Source organism: Oncorhynchus tshawytscha, linkage group LG07 (assembly GCF_018296145.1).
Source record: "Oncorhynchus tshawytscha isolate Ot180627B linkage group LG07, Otsh_v2.0, whole genome shotgun sequence".
Lineage (NCBI taxonomy): Eukaryota > Metazoa > Chordata > Actinopteri > Salmoniformes > Salmonidae > Oncorhynchus > Oncorhynchus tshawytscha.
In genome coordinates, this window is record NC_056435.1 from 36,224,522 (window position 1) to 36,243,352 (window position 18,831).

Sequence of the window (18,831 nt, forward strand, 5' to 3'; positions counted from 1 at the left end):
TTTTAACTGTACTGTGTGTTTACAGGTAGTTGCACGAGCACGACATTAGATTATGAGAACGCATTCACCAAAATTCACAAAATACACCTGAATGGATATCTGCAAATATGTCAATACCACGGGAGAGCTTGCAAACTATTACGGACTACAAAGGGAAACCCAGCCATGAGCTTTTTATGCTCGCTTCGAGGCAAGCAATATTGAAACATGCAGGAGAGCACCAGCTGTTCCAGATGAATGTGTAATCATGCTCTCCGTAGCCAATGTGAGCAAGACCTTTAAACAGGTCAACATTCACAAGGACACGGGGCCAGATGGATTACAAGGACGTGTTCTCAGAGCATGCGCGGACCAACTGGCAAGTGTCTTCACTGACATTTTCAACCTCTCCCTGACCAAGTCTGTAATACCTACATGTTTCAAGAAGACCACCATAGTCCCTGTGCCCAAGAAAGCGATGTTAACCTGCCTAAATGACTACCGACCCGTAGCACTCACGTCAGTAGCCATGAAGTGCTTTGAAAGGCAGGTCATGGCTCACATCAACACCATCATCCCGGAAACCCTAGACCCACACCAATTCACATACCGCCCCAACAGATCCACAGATGACGCAATCTCAATTGCACTCCACAATACACTTTCCCACCTGGACAAAAGGAACACCTATGTGAGAATGCTGTTCATTGACTACAGCTCAGGGTTCAACACCATAGTGCCCTTCAAGCTCATCACTAAGCTAAGGACCCTGGGACTAAACACCTCACTCTGCAACTGGATCCTGGACTTCCTGATGGGCCACACCCATGTGGTAAGGGTAGGCAACAACACATCTGCCACGCTGATCCTCAGGGGTGCTTGCTTAGTCCCCTCCTGTACTCCCTGTTCACCCACAAATGCATGGCCAAACACGACTCCAACACTGTCATTAAGTTTGCTGATGACACAACAGTGTTAGGCCTGATCACCAACAACAATGAAACAGCTTATAGGGAGGAGGTCAGAAACCTGGCAGTGTGGTGCCAGAACAAAAACCTCTCTCTCAATGTGAGCAAGATAAAGGAGCTGATCGTGGACTACAGGAATAGGAGGGCTGAACAGTCCTCCATTAACGTCGACGGGGCGATAGTGGAGTGGGTCGAGAGTTTTAAGTTATTTTGTGTTCACATCACCAACAAACTATCATGGTCCAAACACATCAAGTCAGTCATGAAGAGGACACAACAACACCATTTCCCACTCAGGGACTGAAAAGATTTGGCATGGGTCCCCAGATCCTCAAAAAGTTATACAGCTGCACCATCGAGAGCATCCTGACCGGTTGCATAACTGCCTGGTATGGCAACTGCTCGGCATCTGACCGTGAGACGATACAGAGGGTAGTGCGTACGGCCCAGTACATCACTGGGGCCAAACTTCCTGCCATCCAGAACCTCTATAATAGGCGGTGTCAGAGGAAGGCCCAAAAAATTGGCAAAGAATCCAGTTACCCAAGTCATAGACTGTTTTCTCTAGTACCGCACGGCAAGCGGTACCGGAGTGCCAAGTCTAGGTTCCAAAACACTCCTTAACAGCTTCTACACCCAAGCCATAAGACAGCTGAATAATTAATAAATTAACCCCTGCTTTGTTTTACACTGCTGCTACTTACTGTTTATTATCTATGCATACTGTAGTCACTTTATGTACAAATTACCTCGACTAACCTGTACCCCCGCACATTGACTCGGTACAGGTACCCCCTGTATATAGCCTCGTTATTGTTATTTTATTGTGTTCTTTAAAAAAAAAAAATTGTACCTGAGTTTATTTACCAAATATTTTCTTAACTCTATTTCTTGAACTGCATTGTTGGTTTAAGGAGCATTTCATGGTTGTTGTATTCGAAAAATGTGACAAATACAATTTGAGTTCATTTGAGTCCTCTTGCATTTTGGAACTTTGCAGTGCTATTAATCAAACAATGATGAAAAGGTATGCTCTCTCTCTCCCTCAGTTAAGCACATCAACAACAACAAGATCAACAACTAATGCTAGCCAAAGCAAGATGAGCTAGAATCTAACGAAGGAAGATTAAATAAACTCTATCAATTTTTTTATCCATTTTAGAATAAGGCGGTAAAGTATCACAAATTTGGTTCAGTCTGCTTTCCAACATACACTGGGAGACAAATTCAGCTTTCAGCAGGACAATAACCAAAAACATAAGGTCAAATGTACACTAGAGTTGCTTACCAAGATGACATTGAATGTTCCTGAAGGTCCAAGTTACATACTTACAGTATCAGTCAAAGTTTTGGACACACCTACTCATTCAAGGTTTTTTCTTTAAAAAAAAACTATTTTCTACATTGTAGAATAATAGTGAAGTCATCAAAACTATGAAATAACACATATGGAATCATGCAATAACCAAAAAAGTGTAAAACAAATTAAAATATCATTTACATTTGAGATTCTTCAACGTAGCCACCCTTTGCCTTGATGACAGCTTTGCACACTCTTGGCATTCTCTCAACCAGCTTCATGAGAAAGTCACCTGGAATGCATTTCAATTAAAAAGTGTGCTTTGTTAAAAGTTAATTTGTGGAATTTCTTTCCTTCTCTATGCGTTTTAGACAATCAGTTGTGTTGTGTAAAGGTAGGGGTGGTATACAGAAGATAGCACTATTTGGTAAAATACCAAGTTCCTATTATCGCAAAAATATCTAAATTAAGTAAAGAAAAATTACATTACTTTAAGACATGAAGGTCAGTCAATCCTAAAAAATGTCAAGAACTTTGAAAGTTTCTTCAAATTTCTTCAAGTGCAGTCGCAAAAAACACCAAGAGCTATAATGAAACTGGCTCTCATTAGGACCACCACAGGAAAAGAAGAGCCGGAGTTACCTCTGCTACAGAGGATAAGTTCATGACACATCTCAACATCAACTGTTCAGAGACTGTGTGAATCAGGCCTTCTTGGTCAAATTGCTGCAAAGAAGAGACTTGCTTGGGCCAAGAAACACAAGCAATGGACATTAGACTGGTGGAAATCTGTCCTTTGGTCTGATGAGTCTCTTTGTGAGATGCAGAGTAGGTGAACAGATGATCTCCGCATGTGTAGTTCCCACCGTGAAGCATGGATGAGGAGGTGTGATGGTGTGCGGGTGCATTGCTGGTGATTTAGAGGCACACTTAACCAGCATGGCTACCACAGCATTCTGCAGCGATACGCCATCCCATCTTGTTTGCGCTTAGTGGGACTATCATTTGTTTTTCAACAGGACAATGACTCAACACACCTCCACGCCATGTACGGGCTATTTGACCAGGAAGGAACGTGATGTAATGCTACATCAGATGACCTGACCGCCACAATCAAGACTTGAAAATGGCTGTCTAGCAATGACCAACAATAAACTTGACGGTTCTTGAAGAATTGTGCAAATATTGTGCAATCCATGTGTGCAACGTTCTTAGAGACTTACCCCAAAAGACACAGCTGTAATCGCTGCCAATGCGTCCATAAAGTATTGACTCAGGGGTGTGAACAGTTATGTAAATTAGAAATGTATATATTGAATTTTCAATACATTTCTAAACATTTCTAAAAACATGTTTTCACATTGTCATTATGGGGTATTGTATGTAGATGGGTGAGAAAAAATGGATTTCAGCCATTTTGAATTCAAAATGTGAAATACGTCAAAGGTATGAATACTTTCTGAAGGCACTGTATCTTCTCAGCCACTTCTAATTGTCTCTGCAAGTCCATTGTTATTTCATCATCCTCTTGTTGAAATAAAGTTGGAATTGGCAGAGGGGTACATTTTTGGGGTTAACAAATTTGTCTGAATAGACCCACATTTAATTAACCAATATGACCTTAAATAAATGCTCCCATTGTCAAACCGATGTCTTGCTGTAATTGAATTTCAGAATCGTTTTTACTCCTCCTTTCACAGGAGAGTTTTGTCCCATTTCGAAGAAGCACTCAAGTGGCCTGTTTGTCATCTTAACATCTTCAGCAAAGTCTGAAACTTGAGACATGTCAAACTAAATACACTAGGCCTTTTAAATACATTGACTTAGTTTGACATTTCTCAGGTCGGATACTCTGCCAAAGTCTTTGACCCTTGAACAATTGGCTGGTCTATCACAGTTTATTTCCCCTCCTTGTGTAGTTTGTTTCCTCTGGGAGATATTGGAGATTTTAAGAGATGTGTTGCCTGGTGCTTTTACAGGGTTGTTGGCACTCCCGCTGAAATTCTACCAGTCTGCATCCAGGATGCTAAGGTTACACTAAGTAGTAAGGCCTCCTGTGGGAGCCTGGCCTTCTTGGCATACCTCATAATACCACTGAGACTACAGATGGCAGCCAAATCAAAGCTGAGGGATTAACAATGCATAGTGTGCTTAAGATGTTGCTTAGCATCTATTGCATGGGACTCAAAGCAGAGAAAGGTGATGTGGAGGGAGACTACCACTGTGGCTAAGCTAAATACACTCCACTGTATTGCTGCTACGTTTAGTCTCATTTTATGGTTACGGTTTATGCTAACAGGCTAGCGGAAGGGATGGCATGGCAGTTTACATTAGCGCTCAGAGCAAGGCAGGGATAAAAAACACATTTCTTGCTCTCTATTTTCATCATTTGTTTTTGCCTTTTGTTGATTCAGCGTCCTAATCCAGCATGCGAGCGGAAGGCAGGTCTTGGGAGTTTCATTAGCGATGGGAGCCAGTGTTTGGGAACGCTAACAGGCGAGCAGGAATTAGACGCTAAGCCAGCGAGACCTTGGACCGCAGTGTGTGAAAACAGGGGGCTGATATGGATATAAAGCCTTGATCAATGCAAATATTTCTTCAAGACTTGAAGACTCCAAGTCCTCATGAATTTCTTAAAAGGTTTATTTGATACGATTCTGGGAAAGTATTCTCCCTTCATCCTTCCAGACGCCCTCCTCTCCCTCTCAAAAACCCTGATACTATTCTTCTGGCCGTGAGACATATAATGACTTCCTGCTTCAAGGTGAAAGGATTAGAGTTCAGCCGAGGCTACAGTTTTCACAGAATCATGAGGACTTTGAGAAGAAGCTGATTGAAGCATCCATTATTCAGAGATGCTTACCCCTTCCTTCCTGGTTTACTACACTGTTCATCAGCCACCCCCTTCAGGTGATTACTTCACAGATGCTCAGCTGTCATTTATAAATAGTGGAGAATGTACTGTATAAATAATGCATGGCACAACAAGAGGACATTTGTCTTGTTAGGCATGCATTATGGAGTAAGCAGAGATAAGAAGCTGTGCGCTATTTCGTTCCGCAGCTGTTGTTTGTGTTAGCACTTTATTTGACTCGGTGGGTTGCGCCACTGCTACGCTAACGTGCTGTACTAACCTGTACTACACTGGTGCTCCCCCACCATGCCTGCAGAGCAGACAGCTCAGGGGTGGCCCTCATCCTTTAACACACCTTGGCCTTGGGAAGAGACGGCTGTGGCCATCAGAGTCTCGGAAAAACACCACGCAATCAGGGACAGACATTTCACATGCTGAATGAGTTGAGGAGTCTCTCGCTCTCTCTTTCTCCGAGTCTTCTCTCTAACACTGAGTGATGACAGGGATGCTATTAAACTGCTGAGAAGACGTACAGTACCCCATCAGATGAACCTGACTCTCTTTCATCTAAACAACAAGCCTTTCACTCACCCCCCCAACTACACTACATTGAGGAATGTGTATGGGCCATTCACTCAGTCACTGCCACCATTTTAAAGCAGATACAGGGGTCCATTATGGTTCACCATTTGGGACAGATGGACCAGGGACAACACCAGTTCATACATGACACATCGTGTCCAGAGAGATTCATAAAATCAAATATCTGGCAATACAGAAATCACACTGGGACATTTGTTTCCCCAGGTCTGCAGAGAGACCCTGTAATAGGACATCTGGCCTTGTTGTGACTGCTGTCAATACTGACGCCAGCCACCTGTGGCCCTCGCTCCCACAAGCATTTCTACTAAATTTGTAGGCAGAAAGAGAGGACGATCCATCTTTGTGACAGATAGAAATTGTGAAAAATACCTGTCTTAGACAGGGAACATCCATGAGATGCTATAAGAGCTGAATGCAGATGTCCAAAAACAGCTTTTTCAGGTTGTCATCTGTACCAATGATAGATTGAGACATCAACTAAATGTGCAAATCCACTCCTACCACAAATATTGTATTGGACTGCTCTACATGTTTTTAAACTACCAGAATGTATATATAAAGTGTGAATTTAAAGCAGATATCCTTATTTTTCTCCCACGTTGTGGAAGCGTGGCGAATTACAACAGGCTATTTTAAAACAATTCTCCCCCTTCCCTCCCCCGACCCCTTTCTCAACAAGCCTAGAGTCACTCCCCCTTTGCACGGTCTCTCCCCTTTGTTCTAAAACGTGTTGATTTGTTTACATAGACTAAAACAGAAACTCGGAATTTAACAAGATCTAAAACACCTATGATCCAGAACCTTGTGTCACTTGTCACCTAATGAGAAATAAAATATGTGTGCCAGCCCAGACATAATTGTTACATTCTGACCTTAGTTCCTTTGTTTTTGTTTTAGTATGGTCAGGGCGTGAGTTGGGTAGGTTCTCTATGTTAGTTTGTCTATGATTTTCTATTTCTGTGATTGGGAACCATATTTAGGTAGCCTGTTTTCAATTGTGTTTTGTGGGTGGTTGTTTTCAGTCTTTGTGTGTCTGCACCAGACAGAACTGTTTTGGTTGTTTCTTTGTTGTTTGTTATTCAGTGTTCAATTTTCATTAAATAAGATGAACACTTACCACGCTGCGCTTTGGCCCTCCTCTCCTTCCCCAGACGACAAGCGTTACAATAATACACACCCCTAGAGGCAGGTAGAGCCCCAAGAACACAGGGATGGGAGGATTAGAGGAGGGTAAAGAGGCCAACAATATATTTTAATAGAGCTATGGCTCACAGGTGGTTTGGGTAAGACAAAGCAGCATAGGTGTATCAATGGATCTAGCTGTGTAAAGACCTCTATAGAGTTCATCTGAACTAACTGTTTAAAGGCCCACTGTTGTCACATCGTCATCCCATTCAAATGACCTCACCATGTAAATAAAAATAGGGTTTAGGTGTGCAGCAAGGGGGTTTGGGGAGGGGGATGGTCTGCTCTGTGTGTTTCAATAGGCTAGAATCACATTGTCACTCTTATTTTGTCTTCCAAACCAATGAATAGTTTGCAAGTTGGGACGTGCGGTCACTTTTTGTGAAGAGCCATTTAGGAGGAGCTGCTTGGCAAATTGAATGGGGTGATCATGTGATGACGGTGGGCCTTTAATAAAGTAATGTAGTCTCCAAAGTAAGTCCATGTTTATAGAGAAAAGTAAACCTAAGAAAGTGGTCTGGCACTGTAGGTCCTCTGCACAGCATAAGGATATTTAGATCAATGGACATTTCATCCCATTCCTTCACTACATGTATGCCAGCCAGCCATGGAGCTTAAGCTGTCCATGTGTATGTTCTGTGCTTCTACATTAGCAATGCTTGCTCTTTGGGGTTTTAGGCTGGGTTTCTGTATAGAACTTTGTGACATCTGCTGATATAAAAAGGGCTTCATAAATACATTTGATTGATTGATTGATTCCTGTGATCAGTCTCTGTGTGTAGCCTGGTACAGTACATGGAGAAAATGCTGCATCAGTTTTGGGTTTGGGACTGGGAGGCAGGCAGGGAGATCTTCTAGTTGTTTGAAAGTGGAGGCTTCAGAGGTGTCTTAATAAGAGAGGTCTAGCAGCAGGGATCTTTAGAGATGCTCATATTCATCAGGCTAAATAGAAGTGATAAAACATAACAAAAAAAGTAAATTTACTGAATAAGATCTGTACAATACTGGCAATACACATATAGGGTGATAATGTCTCCAAAAATGTCTGTGTCGCCTGTTTTCGCCTTCTGTTACCTCAATGGTGCTCCTATCTAGCTCAACCACTACAGGCTCCTCCAGAAACTCATCCCTCCTTTAGAGAAAGACAGTCAGTTATACTCCAAGTGCTGAATACTAGAGCGAGAGACATGACAGTACCATATATACACCGCCACATAGGCTACTCAAAGAAGGCAGGCACAAAGAGAGGGACACAAAAACACAGAAACCAACTGTAAATGATGCACACTCAAGAAAGTTCAGGCTAACCAATAGCCATCATTGAATGGAAGAGGAAAAAGATATTTAGCTATTCTCATGTTGAAATGAAGCATGTGTTGTCACCTATCTGACAGTGTGGTGCTGGATGCCATTCCAATGCTTGATAAAGCAGGCAGCGGTAACACTTTCCTTGAAGTGGATTGTGGTGGAGCCATTATTATATCACACATGTCACATTATATCTAGCTAGCTAGATTGCTAGTGTATGTCACAAAACCTAGCTAGTGCACATGCTTGTCATGTCTCTACCAAGCTATATAATGTTAGCTAGCTAGCTAACATTGTTTCAGTAATAATAACTTGGAAGTCTCAAAAAGGCGAGGCAACTATACTGCCAAGTACCATTACAGCTGATAGTGTTACAGCCGAGTGCCATGACAGTTCTATCACTCTCAAACAGAGAAATGTACATGAAACATTAGCTAGCCGCCAATGCGAAATGTAAGTAGGTTCAAAATGACCATGACTCTCAAAAACACACATGCTTATGTCAATATCTTGACTGGTTTTAGATCGCAAATACCATGTACACCTGAGTTATTTATCAAGACAGCCAGATAATTTAGACAGCATAAAGCTAACCCAGATTTTTCCATTCACAAACATCACAGCTAGCTAGCTGGTGCCACATCTTGTTAACGTAAGCTCACTCACTTTTGTACATCGCCTTGGTCCGTACACTTGACCTTATTTTAGCGCCCCAAAACACAATACTTCCAGATCAACTGTAATGTCAATACCATTGTAAAGCACAATTTCTCCCCTTTCCAACAGAATCAATTACATGACCCGACGCTGCCCGTTTCTGTTTAATTCAACAAGACAATGAGCCCCGTCGGGTCTTTTTAAAAATGGCGGGTGGGGAAGCGAAACTAATGCGTGATAGTGAGAAGGAGAGATGTTGTGTGGGAAAATGGCTTTTTTTCACTCGATCTGTCCAACTTATCAGCTTATCGCCTCTAAAATTTAAAAATAAAACACTATAAAGAGTTTATATAATGTGTCATTTCATACCTCATACCCCGGTTTTAAACGATGAGAGAAGTGCCACACCTGGTGGAGAGAGATTGCAAGACAGAAATAGTTGCTTTATGCGTGCTGTACGTTACGGCATGACACGTCAAGATGTAACGGAGGGTCAGTTTTTTTTCAACTGTTCTCCAATACTATAGAGCCATTACCATGTCGATCAACGCTTGAATAGAAACCTAGTTCACACCCCAGATTTTGAAGTCAACACAGTCGCTTCTGTCCCATTAGTTTTCTTTGTAGCCTCGTTTGAATGTTGCGGTTGCGCACATTTGTACGGAATGGGGTGAGTATACGTTACCTGCCAAGCAGAAAACAGGCCATCTCTGCATCAGACTTCAGCCATAACTTCTCTCCAGCAAATCAAATTGTTACCTATATGTACTCTGGTTTTCCCCCCGAGCCATATCATTTAGTCGCTTGGCTAAACAATTTTTTTGGGCACCTGTATCCGCAACCGGTGGGGCTGGATGCTTGCCTAAGACATCTGCCATTGTTGATTGTGCTCGGAAGAGGAGGACCACGCCTCCGAGTGACGATAATCAGAGAGATGGTACAAACCCTCCAATTCGAAAACAAGAGCCATACCAACTTTTGTTAACTAATCGGAAAACTGAAAATCTTAATGCAATTTTGTAAGGGCCCAAAAAATGTAATATAATTCCACTATGACGGCAGGTATATTATAGGCAGTTTATGACATTATAATGGAACAAAACTTCTACATAATGCTCCTTTAATGTACTCTAATGTTATGCTAGGAATAGGTTGGTCATACTATGTTCAGACTGTACATACAGGTAACTGCCAAAATAAATAAACTGTTGAGTAAATTAGGGATACAAAGTATATTAAAAGCAGGTGCTTCCACACAGGTGTGGTTCATGCAGTTAACATCCCATCATGCTTAGGGTCTTGTATATAAATTCCCAGTTGCCCATTTCTTGGGGCTACCATGGCTAGAAGAAGAGATCTCAGTGACTTTGAAACAGTGGTCTAAAAGGAGAATATGGGGTTTAAAGTGTTTGTGTGTGTGTCTTTGTTTGTGTGTGTCTCAGTGTCTCAGTCACCAGATCTCAACCCAATTGAACACTTTATCTCAACCCAATTGAATACTCTTTGGCAGTTACCTGTATATATACATAATGAAAGGAGGGTGGGGGTAAACAGACAGGGATACGGTGAATCTCACCTGTTTTACCAGTGTTCTTCATTGAGGTCTTGTTGGAGGACTCTGTCTCAAATCCATCCAGAGTGAGCTCCTGATACTCCATGGACACCTTTGTGTCCTGGTCTACGATGTTGATTGGTGACTGGTTCCTCTCTCTGCATTCTGGGTAGGCTGATGACCAGCCCTCCTCTGGCCCGTACGTACCTAGACCAGAAGAAAGAAACAAAAACAATATATATACTATATATACAAAAGTATGTGGACACCCCTTCAAATGAGTGGATTTCAGCAACACCAGTTGCTGACAGGTGTATAAAATCGAGCACACAGCCATGCAATCTCAATAGACAAACATTGGCAGTAGAATGGCCTTACTGAAGAGCTCAGTGACTTTAAACGAGGCACTGTCATAGGATGCCTTTCCAACAAGTCAGTTTGTCAAATTTCTGCCCTGCTACAGCTGCCCCGGTCAACTGTAAGTACTGTTATTGTGAAGTGGAAACATCTAGGTGCAACAATTGCTCAGCCACAAAGTGGTAGGCCACACATGCTCACAGAACAGGACTGCCGAGTGCTCAAGTGCGCAGCACGTAAAAATCATCTCTCCTCGGTTGCAACGCACTACCGAGTTCTAAACTGACTCTGGAAGAAATGTCAGCACAAGAACTGTTCATGAAATGGTTTTCCATACACAAGCCTAAGATCACCATGAGCAATGACAATGGTCGGCTGGAGTGGTGTAAAGCTCACTGGCATTGGACTCTGGAGCAGTGGAAACGCGTTCCTTGCAGTGATGAATCACGCTTCACCATCTGGTAGTCCGAAGGATGAATCTGGGTTTGGTGGATGCCAGGAGAACACTACCTGCCCCATTGCATAGTGCCAACTGTAAAATTTGGTGGAAGAGGAATAATGGTCTGGGATTGTTTTCATGGATTGGGCTAGGCCCCTTAGGTCCGGTGAAGGGAAATCTTAACGCTACAGCATACAATGACGTTCTAGACAATTCTGTGCTTCCAACTTTGTGGTAACAGTTTGGGGAAGACCCTCTCCTGTTTCAGCATGACAATGCCCCCGTGCACAAAGCGAGGTCCGTAATGAAATGGTTTGTCGAGATCAGTGTGGAAGAACTTGACTGGCCTGTACAGAGCCCTAACCTCAAACCCAACGAACACCTTTGGGATGAATTGGAACGCCAACTGCGAGCCAGGCCGAGTTGCACCCCCCACCCTCACCCCCCTATTTGCCCTCAGAACAACCTCAATTCATCGTGGCATGGACTACAAGGTGTCGAAAGCGTTCCACGGGGATGCTGGCCCATGTTGACTCCAATGCTTCCCACAATCAATTTGGCTGGATGTCCTTTGGGTGGTGGACCCTTCTTGACACACAGGGGAAACTGTTGAGCGTGAAAAGCCAGCAGCGTTGCAGTTCTTGACACACTCAAACGTGTGCCTGTGGTAGTTATCATAAAGTAAACAAAGCTACACCTCCTAACAAATGGAGAGGTGAAGGCACTGTGCTCCGAGATGAAACCCCAAACTCTTAGCTGAGTGGCAAGTCCCAAGGCGAGACCAGACACCTCCATATAGAACAGAGTCAAGAGAGGGAAAGGAGCAGGCCGGATGTCATAATTCTGCTGCCACCGCCCTCAGATAAAACAAACAGAGAGAAGGACAGAAGGTGAGGGAGGGAAAGAGGGAGAGGACAGGGTCAATGCCATGAAAACAGTGGAGGATGGATAATATAGATAGTCCCTCGCCTCTACCCATAGCAGGCATGGTCTCCTCAGTGTGGGGTCACAGTAAGTTTTCCATAGCCATCCAACCATAAAACACCAGGCCAGCCAAGTGAAATCAAGTGATTCTTTAGTATCCAGTGAAGGGGAATTAATTTGGTTGTGGATAACACACTATAAAAACACATTTCAACAAAGGCATACATATCCCAACAACATATCAATATACTGTACAATATCATTCAACTGATTCAGTGTATACAACAGCATCCTGGCCCATACCCATAAACATTCAACTTCATTGATTTTAAATTCAGAACAACTTTAGTTGTTAGCAACTACATAATATTAGTGTACATAATAATTGGAAGCATGAGCAAAATATCAGCGTCATCACAATGAGAAACAACATCTCTCTCTGTTCCTATCTCTAAACACAAACTCAGATTGCATGGGATGTCTCGTTTAATTTATTATACAAGGAACTTAGAAATCAATCGTTTAACCTTAAACAATGAGTACAACTGCACAACACACTGTAAGTAGCATTTGATTTAAAACGGGCATACAGTACAGTCATATCATATTCTTATCTCCAATAAATATGCTTCATTGTGTCCTAACCTTGAGTACTATTGACTTTCCCCTGCAGTATGTCCTCCTGTCCTCTCTCTACAGCAGTGGTAGGCAACTAGATTTAGCCGTGGGCTGATTTTTTGTCAGAGTGGATGGTCGGGGGCCGGAACATTTACATTGCAAAATGACCACAACTAAGCCCAAAAGAGATTGTATTTGACAATAAGAATCATTTCATACCTTGAGACACGATCACGTCTTTTTTTTATTAGTGGGAATACTTGGGAACAGATTTACTAAATTAAACTAATTTTAGCAAAATTCTTGGTGATTTTAGGCTTTGGATGCCCTCTGTCCTAAGGATGGAAGAAAGGAAGGGGCAGGGCCCACTCCCTCTCACTCTGCCCACTCCTACTACCCCCTATATCCGCATCATAAACACTTGGGCTAAAGTGCACCCCTAATTGAAAGCATCATCTGCGCTACCGGGGTTCTAAAATGAATTTGTCTATGATTACTCATGCCCTGCGCGCGTCCGGTGCGTTTGGTAATGTCTATTTCATTGAATTAGGAAGCATCCTCTTCTCCTGCTCCCTATCCTAGCCTTGGGGTGTATTGATTTGAGAGGTCTGGATTTCATATAGGAGAGCGCAGGGTATGGATCCAGGCAGCCGCGGCCTGGTAATGAATGCAGTGGAGAGCTGGTATGAAGCCATTAGTCATTGCTTTAATGCGGCTAGGAACTAAAACCATCAGCATGCCATCAGGTGTCACATCAACATTGCGTTACCCTCTGACCTCCGCCTCCCAGGGATGAATCTCGTACTATGTCCCTCTTTTCACTTAAAGCTGCAATGTGTAACTTTTTGGGCTGCCGACCAAATTCACATAGAAATGAGAGTTATAGATCTGTCATTCTCCTTGAAAGCAAGTGTATTATTATTATTATTATTTCCATGCTTTGGCTTCAAACAGCTGAAAATACAATCTTTTTGGTTTTGGAAAATATATTTTAGATAGTACAATGATTCTCTAAACTATACTTGCTTGTTTTGTCACAAACTGAAATTAGGCAAACTATTAGAATGTTAGCAAACAGGAAATGGATGAGCGATTTCTGCATAGTGCACCTTAAAATGTTCTCTAACTGGACTTCAACGGGGTATGTACTCTACTTATATCTCTCTGGGGACAGTTAAGCCTTGTAGTTTATGTTATAGTGAGAGGAATGGATTAAGAATCACAGAAAAATATTTAGTAGGCTTGCGAGAGATAGGAGGCCAATATATCTGACAAACTATAGTCACCATAAGAGAGAGAGGATGGAGGGATGAAGGAAAAAACAGAGAAGGCCAACTGAATGAGAAGAGAAGAGAAGAGAATATTGGCACTTAGAAGAGTGAATTTCCCTGTTTCCTATAAATATGAACACTGTATATCAAACTCACAGAGTGGAGGAGTAATACATACTGATCTCCCTGACAACCAGGCACAAGGCAGAAACATAATCAGAAGAAAATGGCTTGCGACATGCATAATCATATACTCAGGTCAACAGGGAGAGGGTTTTAGATTTCTAATGTTTCATTCATTTTTCATGGCCATTTGTCTGTGATTCTTTGGAGAGCATGCACATTTTATTTCAGCGACTTATGAATACCATAAATACACCTTTATGGTGCTTTCACCCTCCAGGGACTTGAGGCTTTTCAGTCAATTAAGAGCGATTTCTTCAACAGCCTCAGCGCTTGCGACCTTGCTCATTTCATATTGAAAAACTGCCATATTCCAATTGTCTGCATAAACAAAACCATAATTGTGTGAGGCTGCTTAAAGAGCACAATTATGAAACGTTTGCCCAAAGACAGCATTGTTACACAAAAGCAAACACACCTTAGGGGGAATTTGCCTTTGGAAAAAATATGCCATTCTCCAAGGAACAGAACAAAGCACAAAAGGATGTTATGCAGAAAAGCATTTTGTCGAAATAACATTGGAGCACAAGGCTCCACACTTCAAACTCCCACCCGTTTTTCCAGGACCTATTTCAGGAAGCTCTATGGTCCTCTCTTAGAGCCGTGATTCCATCAAGATTAGTGGGAAATGGCAGAAATCAATGCTATGAGAAGTCTGCTGGTATTTTAGTGATCTCTGCCTTGCCAGGAAAGGCCCAATTGAGTCAGTCAAGGTATTATATGTAATCTCCCAGTGCAGCCAGCACGAGAGAAGCCCCTCTCAAATCCTCTACACCTGGAGGACGGAGGAAAATACACAGCCTACTGCACCCTCTCCAACAACACCTATTACAATGGCTACCACTGTAACCAATTACGCAAGGTAAATTTGAACTGGGATGGGGATGTGGCAGAGACATTTTTGAGAGAGAGAGAGAGAGAGAGAGAGAGAGAGAGAGAGAGAGAGAGAGAGAGAGAGAGAGAGAGAAATACAGTGGGAAGAAAAAGTATGTGAACCCTTTAGAATCACCTGGATTTCTGCATAAATTGGTCATAAAATTTGATCTGATCTTCATCTAAGTCACAACAATAGACAAACACAGTCTGCTTAAACTAACAACACACAAGCAATTATCATTTTATTGTCTTTATTGTCTTGAACACACCGTGTAAACATTCACAGTGCCGGTTGGGAAAAGTATGTGAACCCTTGGATTTAATAACTGGTTGACCCTCCTTTGGCAGCAATAACCTCAACCAAATGTTTTCTGTAGTTGCAGATCAAACCTGCAAAACGTCCAGGAGGAATTTTGGACCATTCCTCCTTACAAAACTGTTTCAGTTCCACAATATTCTTGGAATGTCTGGTGTGAACAGCTCTCTTGAGGTCGTGCCACAGCATCTCGGGTTGAGGTCAGGACTGACTGGGCAACTCCAGAAGGCGTATTTTGGGTATTTTGGGCCTTTTGGGTTGTTGTCCTGTTGCATCACCTAACTTTTGATGAGCTTCAGTTGGCGGACAGATTGACTTACATTCTCCTACAAAACACCTTGATAAACTTGGGAATTCATTTTTCCGGCGATGATAGCAAGCTTTCCAGGCCCTGAGGCAGCAAAGCAGCCCCAAACCATCATGCTCCCTCCACCATAGTTTACAGCTGGGATGAGGTTTTGCTGTTGGTGTGCTGTGATTTTGTTTCTCCACACATAGTCTTGTGCGTTCCTTCCAAACAACACAACTTTAGTTTCATCTGTCCACAGAATATTTAATATCCAGGTGCTCTTTTGTGAACTTCAGACTTCAGTGTAGCAATGTTTTTTTGGACAGCAGTGGCTTCTTCCATGGTGTCCTCCCATGAACACCATTCTTGTTTAGTGTTTTACGTATCGTAGACTCGTCAAAAGAGATGTTAGTATCTTCCAGAGATTTATGTAACTCTTTAACTGACACTCTAGGATTCTTCTTAACCTCATTGAGCATTCTGTGCTGTGCTCTTGCAGTCATCTTTGAAGGACGGCCACTCCTCGGGAGAGTAGCAACAGTGCTGAAATTTCTCCATTTATAGACAATTTGTCTTACCGTTGTCATGACGTTGCCCTCTTTGGGTACAGCGAGCACCATCCCCTGCTCTCTGCTTCTACAACCAGACTGCTGTGGTCAGAGAGAGGTCGTAAATTCCTGAGGAGAAGACCCTGCCTCATGGCCACACAGTATAAGAGCGAGTGAATTTTCATAGAGAACAAAGGAATTTCTTCCACCTCACAGAACTTGAGGTTCGAACAAATTTCATGTTCCGGAGAAGGTATAAAAGATCGGTGAAGAATCCAGCTATGAACTGGTCCGTTTGTTACAACTTGGGGAAGCTCATCGGAGACGGTGTGGCCACATTACCATAACGCTGTTTATATAATAGCCTCAGATATGAGGTTTACATCTAATTGCTGTATAAGATGAATGAGTGAGTATGATACTGTTTGTAAAATTGTGTAATGTGATTTTGGACTGTTTAATGAAGGAAACTCCAATTCCCTTTTGAGTTGAACTAAATCAGAGGACTTCCCCTGAGCCCAGTTAGGGTCAGGCATCCTGGGACAGCCCCTTTTCTGCAATTCCGAATAAAACCCAACTTTGAGAAATTCTCAAGTAGACCATGTTTCTCTCAATCACGGCAGGACGAAGGTTGCAGACCATTGCTGAATCTTTTAACCATACCACGTGGTTAAACTCTTAGACTATCGATACCGACAGAATAAGAACAAGTCTTTGATATTAATTACTAGTCTGCAGCTATTAATTCGGTATCATTGAGCGCGAAGAACGACAACCAACGAAACATCCATTCTACAACAACATGAATGAATGTCACTCTGACTAACCACTATAACCGCGACAGAGACCGAGACAAATCTGCAAAAGAAACAAACTTTTCAACAGCGATCAAGACGACACACTGAGCGTAAATATATAGATTGATTGCAATTATTCCCGAATGAGTGAGCGTTCATGTGTAAAGGATTAGCATTTCAATTGTTATAATTATCAACTTTGTACTGTCTCATCTCAGTTGACCACCACTTCCGGTTTAGCCCACTAGGGAACATTCTCCTATCATTTCTTGTAACCATATTTACCTTGTTGTTTTGTTTATGCATTTCTGTGAATTACTTAGTAAAAAAAATCAAGGATTTAAGACAATTGATGTATGGATGACTCATAGTGAAGACTGGGTTCTGCATATAACCAACAAACGTTTGGAATGAGACTAACGTGAGGTAAAATAAATAATTCATTAATCAGAAGACTATTGATCAGATATGAAAATATCTGAAAGGTTATATTGGGAAATTATAATTTAGTAATCTGAATATTTTCCTTGGTGCCCCGACTTCCTAGTTAATTACGGTTACATGATTAATCAGTTTGATCGCATAATACTAATTACAGAGTATCTTTGATAAAAAACGAAGTCTTCAATTTAATGATAGTAAAGACACGAAACCGTGGACTGACTTTTAGAGATACTTTTGTAACCCTTTCCAGCTTTATGCAAGGCAACAATTCTTAATCTTAGGTCTTCTGGGATCTCTTTTGTTCGTGGCATGGTTCACATCAGGCAATGCTTCTTGTGAATAGCAAACTAATTTTGAGTGTTTTTTACGGGGCTGGGCAACTCGATCCAAAATCTCCAATCTCGTCTCATTGATTCGACTCCAGGTTAGTTGACTCCTGACTCCAATTAGTTTTTGGAGAAGTCATTAGCCTAGGGGTTCACATACTTTTTCCAACCTACACTGTGAATGTTTAAATTATGTATTCAATATAGACAAGAAAAATAAAGTAATTTGTGTGTTATTAGTTTAAGCACACTGTGTTTGTCTATTGAGCCACTGCTGCCGCAATGAAGGAGAGGTGGAGAATGTTGTTGTCAGTGGTGGCATTAGAGGTTGCTTGTAAAACATGCCTTGTGGCCATAAAATGCACTATCACATAGGTGTCAAGAAGACCTGACATTTCCCAGCTTTATGGAATGAGGCTTTAATAAGCTAGTGAAGGGAATTACAGCAGCAGACAATGATTAGGTGATGACAATCAAAGAAAACAGGACTGTGTATAAGTGAGTCAACAGGGAAATGTTGACAACTCAAAAAAACATGCTCTGGAATTTGTAAATCATTATATTAATGCAGTTCCGGTGAAATACGTCAACAGATGATGTGCAGGCGGCTGCATACCCCTTTCTCACCACCATGCCTCTCGTCCTCCATTACACATCTCCGAGCAAACTATCATTATCATTGACGGATGTCCTTGGGTTATTAAATTCACATTATGCGTTTACAATGGGAGTCATATATTGAGGAATAAAATGTAGCCGAATCGGCTAAATCTATTTCCCTAGATGGCCTAAACAGCCCTCATACATCCCTCTAGCTGCTCACACACTGACTCCTCTCACCTTGGGTACAGGGACTATTCCCAGACAGTGGGATGTGTTAGTCAGACCCGTGGACATATGGGGGGAAAACGGGATGTCTGCTGGGCTGTCCTGCCACTCAGCCTTAATTAGAGATGTCATGTGTGTGTGTGTGTGTGTGTGTGTGTGTGTGTGTGTGTGTGGAGAGCGCCGCAGCATCCACAGTGCTAGCGGATCCC

At 42.2% G+C, this 18,831-nt stretch overlaps 1 protein-coding gene across 1 annotated transcript in view; it reads right to left on the reverse strand.

Annotated features, from left to right (window-relative positions):
* The window catches only part of ptprga (protein tyrosine phosphatase receptor type Ga), a 277,028-nt gene that overhangs the window by 91,278 nt on the left and 166,919 nt on the right, over window positions 1-18,831 (reverse strand). Inside the window, exon 3 of the mRNA XM_024427029.2 lies at window positions 10,431-10,613. Within this exon, the coding sequence (XP_024282797.1) occupies window positions 10,431-10,613 (183 nt within the window). The remainder of the gene's footprint in view (window positions 1-10,430; window positions 10,614-18,831) is intronic.